This window comes from Sciurus vulgaris, assembly GCF_902686455.1.
Source record: "Sciurus vulgaris genome assembly, chromosome: 17".
Lineage (NCBI taxonomy): Eukaryota > Metazoa > Chordata > Mammalia > Rodentia > Sciuridae > Sciurus > Sciurus vulgaris.
This window is the reverse complement of record NC_136478.1, coordinates 31,676,333-31,687,067: the sequence shown is the minus strand read 5'-3', so window position 1 is coordinate 31,687,067 and position 10,735 is coordinate 31,676,333. Positions and strand designations below refer to the sequence as shown.

The 10,735-nt window shown below is 40.6% G+C and overlaps 1 protein-coding gene across 4 annotated transcripts in view; it reads right to left on the bottom strand.

Moving 5' to 3' along the window:
* Window positions 1–1,394: 1,394 nt before the first annotated feature.
* TOX3 (TOX high mobility group box family member 3) overlaps window positions 1,395–10,735 on the bottom strand; it is a 103,282-nt gene continuing 93,941 nt past the window's right edge. For all 4 annotated transcript variants that reach the window (XM_079118533.1, XM_079118532.1, XM_079118530.1 and 1 more), the window contains exons 5-7: window positions 9,776–10,003; window positions 7,914–7,994; window positions 1,395–3,067 (exon numbers count right to left, since the gene is read on the bottom strand). In XM_079118533.1, coding sequence (XP_078974659.1) covers window positions 2,315–3,067; window positions 7,914–7,994; window positions 9,776–10,003 — 1,062 coding nt within the window. In that variant the 3' untranslated portion in view covers window positions 1,395–2,314. The remainder of the gene's footprint in view (window positions 3,068–7,913; window positions 7,995–9,775; window positions 10,004–10,735) is intronic.

The window sequence follows — 10,735 nt, the reverse complement described above, 5'->3', positions numbered from 1 at the left end:
TGACAATTAATTTTGAAGACATTTGTCTAAAGGTTTCACAACAGAATATAAAATGGTTCTTATTGTTATGTAATGTTAGTTTCGATTCACAGAAAATCTTTTACCATCAGCTCTGCTTCTGATGAGTCTGATGCAAGCAGATCGTTTCTTTGTGGAATAGAATGCCCCCTTGTAGATGTGATTAGGCATCTTCCGAAGACTGTTTGAACATGGATACCTGTCAACTAATACATCTCATGAAAAGCTTCAATTTAGACATAAATTTTTCCACGGCAAGAAATCTATAAATTTATAATTAGAATCTCTTGCTGTTCAATATTTGTACATAATACAGAGTACCCGAGGATTATGAAATATTGAAAGCTGAATTCATTATTTATAACCCACAACATACAGTAAATATTCTTTGAAATACAACAACTTTGCGGGATCCATATTCTCTGATTTTTGAATGTCTTGCACACGGTAGCTCTGGACAGCACCACACACCCCCTCGTTTTTCCAGATTAGGATTCTGGTCAGGGTTGACACTTGCTGTTTTTAATTTTCATTTTATCATAAGCAGTTTAAGACTGTTGCCAGTGGTAATTTGCAATTTTTATCAAGACCTCTTCATTATAGCTTCTGACAGGACAGATGCTGTAATTAATCATGCAAGACAACTGGGGATAGTGGTCACACGGCTCTCAAAGAGAAGCCACCATAGAGCAAAAGAGGGGGAAGAAATGGGCACTGAAATAATTATTTTGGCTTTAAAATTAGCATTCACCACCCATTTTAATAGCAATCACAACACAATGCCAGATAGTGGTGGCCCCCAAAGAAAAGATGATTGCTTTTCTCTATTTACCTTGTGCTTGCATCTTAACGAAAAGAGATATTACAAAAATATATCCAATATTGTTTAAGGACTCCAGTTTTAGGCAGATCAATCGGAACTCTTAGCCACGAATGAATATCACGTTTCCAAATGAAAATGAAAAGATGAAGTCAGGGCGCAAATAAATGGGGCCTGTGCCCTGTTTCCCCATCTTACACGTATTCAAAGAAACAAAAGTGAAATTTGACATAGCATTTTATTTGAAAAGTGAACAGTTTCCTTGTTGTTGCATCAAAATACAGTCCACAGTTTTTACTGAAATGTGTTTATTCTATAGCAAGATAAAAGCATTTTGTTTCAGTTAAGCAAAATACAAACAACTTAATCGCTGCTATCGTAACTCATAAAAAAGTATAAAACAGCATAAAAACACAATAAGCAAAGTAGCAATGAATGGTTTATGTCACCAGTGTTTACGTTAAAGCCTCATTTAGGAAAACTTTACAACACATGATATGAAAACTTACAACTTTGAAAGAAAATATTTACATTGATTATTCAGATGTAGTGTGCCTTTTAAATATTCTACCGGTATTACATCATAATAAAAACTCTTGCTTTTTCTTTTAAATCTTAACTTTTGTAATAACTGTTTTCATTTAAGTGCATTTCCCTTTTAAAAATACAGTGTTTTTATTTTTCGAAACTTGTCACTCAAAACACGGAATATAGTATTCACATTTCTTCTCTTCTAATTGCAATGAATGGGATGGGCTAACAGTGGTCATAGATATTGTTACAACATATACTGTGGCTTGGTTTGGAGAAGTCCTGGATAAAAAGTGGAAATGAGTCAATAATTGAATTTAATCACTTGCATTTTTTTTTTTTTTCTGGAGAGATTTAGGAAAAAAAAATAAGAGCTTTGGCAAAAGTCTGTGATTTACATTATTTTTTTTAATGACAAAAAAAATGCCATCAACTATTTACGTCATACAAAGGTTTGTATGAAACTGGATCTTCATATTTCAGGTAGTTACAACTGTGCTTTTTATTTTATTTATTTCTTTATTTATTTATTTATTTTTAGGGCTTCGGAAGTTCAAATAGCCTGGAAGTGTGGCTTACTCACTTCTGGAGAAATAAGGCCATTTTCTGTGACTCAGAGAGGCCAGTTTACAGTCATTAGTATGTCCCAGGATTCATTGAACGGTTTGATTCACATATTGTAGGTACAGCCTGAATAAATTAAAAAAGGCATCACATAAAAGAGCACAGCTTTCCTTGTTTAAAAACGAAGTGACTGATAGTCAGCTAAGAGATGGGACCCAGCTACACTGTAGTTCTTATTGCCTATCTAATAGACGCTCAAGAGGACCGTTTGATCTGTTACACATTTCTGCATAACCAGCGCCAACTTCCGCCTTTCAGCCCGTATGCTTTCCCCTCCTGGCCCTTCTCCTCGGCACGCGAATCCACCTGCCGCCTGCATCTTCAGAAAATACTGACCTGTGATAATACTTGAGTCTGTGTCTGAGACTGGATTTGCGACTGGTGCTGCTGAGAGGCCGGCTGGGGGCTCCCGATGGCAGGGATGGGGGATGTGATCTGAGAGGTGACAGGAGAGTGCTGCCGGGGAGAAGGCTGAGACTGGTGCTGCATGTGTTGCAGCTGCTGCAGCTGAATGTGCTGCTGCAGCTGCTGCTGCAGCTGCTGTTGGTTGATTTGCTGCTGGAGATGCTGTTGCTGCTGCTGCTGCAGGTGCTGTTGCATGTGGTGCTGAAAATGCTGCTGTTGCATCTGCTGCTGGATCTGCTGATGCATTTGGTGCTGCTGGAGTTGCTGCTGCTGCATCTGCTGCATCTGTTGCTGCTGTTGCTGCTGCTGCTGCTGCTGCTGCAATTGCATCTGATGCTGTTGGGTTTGCACCGAAGGGCTCACTTGGGTGGAGGCTGTTGAGCCAACCATGGTGGTCCCCATGGAGCTTATGAGCGGAGCCCCAATGTTCGAGGGCATGTTGGCCGCGATGGTGACTGATGTGACAATCTGGTTCATGGGGAGTCTCATGGTTAAGGGTTTGGGAGCGATTGACCTAGGGAGCGACTGTGGGAGAGTCTGAGGTGAGGCTGGTACCGTTCCGTGTTGTGACAGTGGAGTGTTGAGAAGGAGGGAGGATGTCAGATTGGTGGACGCCAGGGTCTGCTGAACAGAACGAATCGTCTGGGCTTCTGCTGACTCAGCGGCAGCCTGAATTTGGGGGAAGAAAATTCCAGAATGTTATGATATACAAGTATGCCGCAGTATCTACATATTTTTAAGCATTATGAATTAACTTAAAAAACAGCCACCATTATTCATGCCTCCCTATCACGGCCTTTGTCATGTGACTATTTAGCTCTTCCAGGACATAGTCAAATTCCCCAACCTCTTGAGTCAAAGCTGCTCTTGTGACTTTGCTTTGGTCACTAGAATGGAATGAAAGAGACACTGTCCAAGATCCACACTAAGGCCCCGAGGCCTTGCACCCTTCCACTTGCTCTCTTGGAACCCACCAGCACCATGGGCAGGGCAGACACCTGACTCGATTGCTCCCTTCAAGAGCCCACTCAGGCCAGTCAGCCAACGACAGGCATGCACGCAATTCCCACCACCTCCCCAGCAACCTGCAAGCTGACCCCCAACAGAAGAGCAGGGCTGGATCTGAAGAACCAGCCAGCTAACTGGCATACTCAGAGATAAGTGCTTCTTTATAAGTCACTCTGCTTTGTAGCTGGAAGTTACACGACACTACTGTGTAACAAAAGAGGGCAGGTACACGTATTTAAGAACACTAATTCTTCAGTATTTAAGTCCATACTACCTCGCCACTGAGATACCATACATTGAAAGGTAATGAAGGGCAGACTGCCTGAGTTCAAATTAAGCTCTACTACTGAACAATTCTGTGACTTTGGGCCATTTAATTCACCCACCTATTCCTGAGTTTCCTTATCTGTAACATGGAATTATAGGGCACTGATCTTGTGTAGAGGTTATGGGAATTAAATTGGCTCATGTGTTAAGCATTTAGTACAGTGCCTGGCCCTTGGGAAGCACTTGGTAAATGTCACCTATTTTCATCAATTAATAACTACCCCACCAGAAAACAACCGCTACTAGAACACTTCAAAACCCTGTGTTTTCATAATTATTTATACCAGTGCTCACTTGGTCTATAAGAAAACATAATTAGATTCCTCGGAGATACTAAACTGAAGCACTTTACAACTTTAGAAACATTTTTGGTTTACTAATTGTGATTTTTTTTTTTTGGTACTGGGGATTGAACCCAAGAGAGCTTAAACACTAAGCCACATCCCCAACCCCTTTTTAATTTTCTACTTTGAGACAGGGTCTTGCTAAGTTGCTTATGTCCTTGCCAAGTTGCTGAGTCTGGCTTTGAATTTGCAATCCTGTCTGGGATTATAGATGTGGGCCACCATGCCTGGATATCCATTATCTTTGAAGATCTCCAGAATTTATCAAAGGATAAGAGGAGAATGTTCAACCTTCCTGTGACTGAACAACCTGTTGATGACACTTGACAGATCTGTGGGCCAACATGGAAACTACCCATGCCATTCTGTGCTAAAAACACATAATTACTTCCACAGAAGTAAATTATTTCACAAACACCACAGTGATTGGAATGCTTCATCTGAAAGACTGTTTTGTTTCTTCCCTTTTTCCACAAAATTAGAGGTATCTTTTGAGAAGGAAGTAGCAGGGGACACTTTGGAGGCACCCAGTGGCCATCTAGTATCTCCATGATTTAAAATACTTATAGGTTTTTGCAACTCCAATTATAAAACACTGCTATTGGAAGAAACCTGAGAAATCATAAGGAATCACCCAAGGACACAAAGTCATTTCTGATGGCTTCTGATTGAACACAAAATTGCCACTGTAAAGCACCATCCCTCCAGTCTCTCCCCACTCTCTCCCTTACAAAAGCCCAGTGTGACTGCATGCTACTGGAAGTCCCATTCTGAAAAGTCTTCGGGTAAGAAGATAGCTAAGAATACTCAAAATTGTCTTAAAAAAAAAAAAAAAAAACTCATGAAATGACCCAAAAGGTCGAGTACACACTATTTTGTACATATAAACATATATATGGGTCATATATAGTCTGATATTTAAAAAACTACCAAGCTAGTCTCAACGAAGAAACCACAAGGAAAATCTCCATGGGCAACTGCATCACTACTTTTAAAAGGAGCCACCTTGATGGTAAACGGAGCTGGGGCGGGGGTGATTGTAGAGTCCCCCCGCTTGCCTACCATGTTTACTCTCTTATGGTTTAATAGTAAGCTTCTCTTAATTTCCTTGAAGATGAAAAGTGACAGTGGGGTCATTACTGAAGGAAAGAAATCCCAGGCTCTTGCACACAGAGGTGTCCAATAAGCGGGAATACGGTGTACCACCCATGGTGATCTGTAACCATGAGGCGGAGTTCTTGCTCTGGGTAATTTCACCCCTTGGATAAGCAGTCCATCTAGGACATGGAGATCCCAATTAGCTCCCCTGACATCATGGCTCTTATATTTGAAGACTAAGATCATATGTGCCCAATTGCTTGTCTCCTTGATTCTTTCAATTATTCTACTAGGATTTGATTTTCAGTCTTCACCAGCATGGAGGCAAGACACTGGACGGCCTGGGATGGGTCCCCGTCTCTTTAAATTATGGGTTCCAAATTGCCCAGTTCTGCTGACGGTCTGATCATCACCCTGTGCAATTAGAAGCTGCCTCCTGTGAGATCACTGTGTTAGCAGCTATTTCACACTTTTGTTTCAGGATGAAATGATTCGAGCTTATACCTCAAGGACTGTTTTAGGTCTCTGAATATAGATTTAGGATCCTCCCAAATAGCATATACTGAGTTAAAAAAAAAAAAAAAAAAAACAGAGAGTACTTTCAGGTTTATTCTTAAAAATTTGGTCCTATCGGATTTTGGGGGAAGTTATTGAAGTCCATCTGGAAATATCTCTGGATCCTGATTCTAATACAATGTACCACTTTTAAGTTATGCCTTCTAAGTTAGTCACAGATTTGATGAGCCCAACCATGGCTGCTATCTGAGATACTGGTTCTTGGCTTAAATCCTTGTACGGTCCATTATTCATGCTTTGATGCACAAAGATCACTTGTACCTGCTTCTGGGTAAATGAATGAATAAATGATTCACTTAAGAAGTGCATGCGCACACCAATGGTCTCTTCACTGCACTCCCATCTCATTAGCCACCTATACTGCAAGTGTGAACATCTGTAGCTCGCACAGTTTTCCAGCACTGTACAAATCTGAGTACAGAATCAGTATATCTTCCAGGCCCGAGAGGAAGATTTTGCTATTGACTCAATAAATGTTTCCTCTTTCCAGGGAAGTGGGAAGTGTCCCGAGAGCTGTCAACAAAGGCAGGAGGACCTCTGTTGATCTGATTCTGAGCAGCTGCCACTGGCAAATCTTCATATACAGAAAAAAACTCAGGTGAAAAAGAGAAAAAAGGCAGTGGCCCTTTCACCAGGGCCCCACGTTCCTGTCGTACCTGAGGCAACACTGACAATGAAATGGATCCCTGCTTCCCAGAAGAAATGTGGCAACACGAAAACATTAGTTCACACTGTGCTCCCCAAAGCCCATCTAGATTCTAGGTAAAGACAATGTTAATTAAATATTAAAATGATACAAGAGCTCGGGGTTGGGGATGTAGCTCAGTGGTAGAGCATTTGTCTAACATGCACGAGGCCCTGAGTTCAATCCCCAGCTCTGCAAAATAATAAATAAACCAAAAAGCAACTGAGCTCACACTCCTTTTGGATCAAGATAACAATTAACTAGAGTGGCATTTGCCTTGGGATTGATTAATACATCAGGGTCCATTGTATATTCTTTGTGTAATATATACACTTTGTCTTAGTACTTAGAGTATTTATTTATTATATATTTTAAATAATCATGAGGGTTTATTTATTTATATTATGTGGAACAGTTTGGTCAAAAATGCACCATTGACACTCACACATCGCTGGCAGGACTGCAAATTAGTGCAACCACTATGGAAAGCAGTGTAGAGATTTCTCAGAAAACTTGGAATAAAACCACCATTTGACCTGGTTATCCCAATCCTCAGTATGTACCCAAAGTACTTAAAATCAGCATACTACAGTGATACAACCACATCAATGTTTAAAGTAGCTCAACTCACATTTGCCAAGCTATAGAATCAACCTATGTGCCCTTCAACAGATGAATGGATAAAAAAAAAATGTGGTACATAATACAATGGAATATTACTCAGCCATAAAGATGAATAAAATTATGGCATTTGTTGGTAAATGGATAGAACTGGAGACTATCATGCTAAGTGAAATAAGCCAATTCCCAAAAAAATCAAAGGCCAAATGTTCTCTCTGATATTTGGATGTTGACTTGCAATAGGTGGGGTAGGGATGGGGGGTGTTCACCAGATTGGGCAGAGCCGAGTGGGGGGAAGAGATGGAGAATGGGAATGGGAACGATGGTAGAATGAATTGGACATAACTTTCCTGTGTTCATATATGAATACAGGACCATTGTAACTCCACATCGTGTACGACCACAGGAATGGGAAGTTGTACTCCGCGCCTGTATGACATGTCAAACTACTCTCATGTATAACTAAAAAGAACAAATAAAAACTTTTTAAAAAATGCACCATTGCCTATGAGGATAATGTAACCACCGGAGAATTTATGATACAGTGTTCAAAAATGCCTGACAAAGTCACCTCCCAGTTTTAAATCAAGGACATTAAGACAGATTCCAAACTCTGACACAAAGAAAGAGTAAGAGGCCACTGAAGATTTATCCGTAGGGTGCGTAAAGATCTGCGAACCTTCTAGCAACAACTCAGAATCAGCAGCCTCAATGAAGTCCTACTGCTCACACCACTGTTCGGCTAATCTCTGATGGGAACAAGTTGGAGTGGTTCAGATACTCTCATCAGCTCTCGGGAGATGCCTTTGTGATTTCTGGGCTGGAGGGCTGCTCTCCAGCCTGAACGCAGGCTTACCTTAGAAACCAGGCTGGCCCTGTAAGCAGCCAGGGCCTTCAGGTATTCCTTTTTGGCAGCTTCCGTTTTCCTTTTATATACCTATTAAAAGACCACAATTAGCACTGCCTTTAGCTTATAAATTCTCAGCTATAGAATAACAGCCACACAAATTAGGTCACATAAATATCATTCACCTAAAAAGTTTGGTCTCTCCGTGCTTTGATTTTCAAATGTTACACACAAGCACGTGGATATTGAACACACACCTAACTCTGCCCTCAGCAACGCGACACAATTGGGATGTTTATTCTATGAATGAGAAAAAGATCCTAGGTTGCTACAGATTACTTCAGAGCTGAAGGCCTCACGCTAAGGCAGGAAATAACCAGCTTTGCCGCAAATGGCTTAAATTCTAGTAAATAATGAGTTTCTCTATCGGTGTCTTCTTTCCCTTGTGCGTGTTTCTAAACTGTAGCAAATCAGAGTATTAAAAACAAACAACAACTGGGCGCAGTGGAAGAAGCCTGTAATTCCAGTGGCTCAGGAGGCTGAGGCAGGAGGACCTCGAGTTCAAAGCCAGCCTCAGCAACTTAGTGAGGTGCTAAGGAACTCAGTGAGGCCCTGTCTCTAAATAAAATATAAAAAAGAGCTGGGAATGTGGCTCAGTGGTCGAGTGCCCCTGGGTTCGATCCTCAGCACCTCCCCGCCAAAAACAAAAGAAACAACAACACGTAGAATAATTGTGAAGAACAAAGAGAAAAGATGGAGACCTTTCAACTTTGATTTTTTTTGGAGAGGAAAAAAAAAAAATAATAATAATAATTAACCCAGAAATAATACAAGGTGGGAGATTTCCATAGTGGGACCAATGAATGACACAATTAAATCCCAGTATATTAAATATGATTTGGACTTCCTTTTCTGAAATGGTCTGATGGCTGGGTGGTAGGCCAAAATGTAACTATCTTTCTCTCCAGAGTGTAAAAGTTCAGTTTGCCAGGTCCTTAGAACTTCATTTAGGGGACAGAAAATCAGTCTTCTGTACATGTGATAAAATAAGCTCATGGCAAACAAACAGGGAATTTCAATAGTCGTACCCTTCTAATGAAATAGCCACCAGAAATGAGTTCAGGATTCCTAAAACACAAAATCGAAAGTTTTCCACTCTTCATTCCTGGAACGATTATTCTATTTTATCACTAACTTCGGTGGATATGTAAAAGTTAACTCCTATTAATGGCAACTGGGCTTCATGCAAGCAGCAAGGGGAGGACCAGCCCCTGAGGAAGCCATTCTTCTCTTCAATCGCGTGGAGGAGTTTTAAGGGGAAGGAGAGGGCTAGGCCCCTGAGGAAGTATCTCCCACCAGCATGGCTAATTTCTGAATACCTCTCACACTGCCTAGCTTTAAAATGAACTTGGAATAAAATTTCAAATGCCCAGTGACAATAATGAGACATGCAGAGGCAGCTTCAAAGTTTGGAAACCCACCAGGATAGCACAAGGGTTCAGAAAGATGATCAATGGGAAGGCAAGCAGGATGGACCTAATCCCTTTGTAGGGCCCTTTTTGAACAAAGGAAAAAAAAATTCCACATTATTTAAAATGAAAAGATTATCATCAAAAGTTTATGCTTGCAGGCTACTGCCTGGATTTCTTCCAACCCTCCTGTGACCAGATTCTGAACATGCACCCTTAAACTGACCGAGAAATCAATGTAACTAGAGAGTTGCTTGGATTTATATGCATGTGTTTTAATGCCATAGCTTAGAAAGGCTTTTGTAGAAGCAATCATATTAACAGAATGGATGCACTCAGAAAAGGCATGAGAAGTATGCTGGTAACTTCTTAATACATGGCCACTCTAGATCTTTGCCTCACCTGCTTCTGCTCCTCTCCAAGACTGTCCCACATAGACGCGACGATTTTTGAGACCTCTCCGAAGGTTGCATTGGGGTTTTGACCTTTAATTGCAGCCTGTGTGTCTCTGAAAAACAGGGCATATGCTGATACTGGCTTCTGCGGCTCATTGGGATCTTTCTTTTTCTTTTTCTTTGGAGTCTTGGGCTTCTTGCCAGAATCTGGAGCCGCTCTTTTCTCTCCAATGGCCTGCAAAGCGGGAAGAAAATTCACTGCCTAGAATGTACTTGCAGAGAATACAGCGAGACTTGCTCAGATCCACAATTGTTCTTTGAAGGTTTTGTTAAAGCATCATCAACAGATGAATCACCACCAAAAGCGGGGGAGGGGCGGATTTGCTGAGAGTTAACTGGACAGCAGAGATTAGCATTTAGAACACTGATTAATGAGACCCAGAAGTATCTTCAATACATTCACAGCATATGCTCTAAATAGCAATTATGAGTAATGAAAAAACAGAACACTGTACCGGGCAATGCTATAGATATATGCCGGTGCACACACAAGCAAAATATTTTACTTTCAGAGGTTTTAGAAGTAAAACCTAATAATTTCCAGGATGTGGATCCCATCCGGGTGTTTAAACAAGGTCCCTTGCCACAATTATATGCCATATGTATGATCGGACTCCATTGATTTTTCTTAAGCCTGATTTTTTTTTTTTTTTTTTTCCAGAATGTTATTTTGCTAATGAGTCTCTGGAAACTCCAAAGAGAAAGGAGCTATAATCACTACACTTGCACAATAAAGGAAAGGTCATCTTTATTTTCTAAAATAACAATAACTTTCTAAAGGACAGGATAACAAGAAATGTAAAAATGTCAGAACCACTTTAACTGGAGATAAAAAGGAAATTGATATTCTCCATAAAATTAAAAACCTGTAAAAGAACCACAGTTGATACTTACTTAACATCACCAA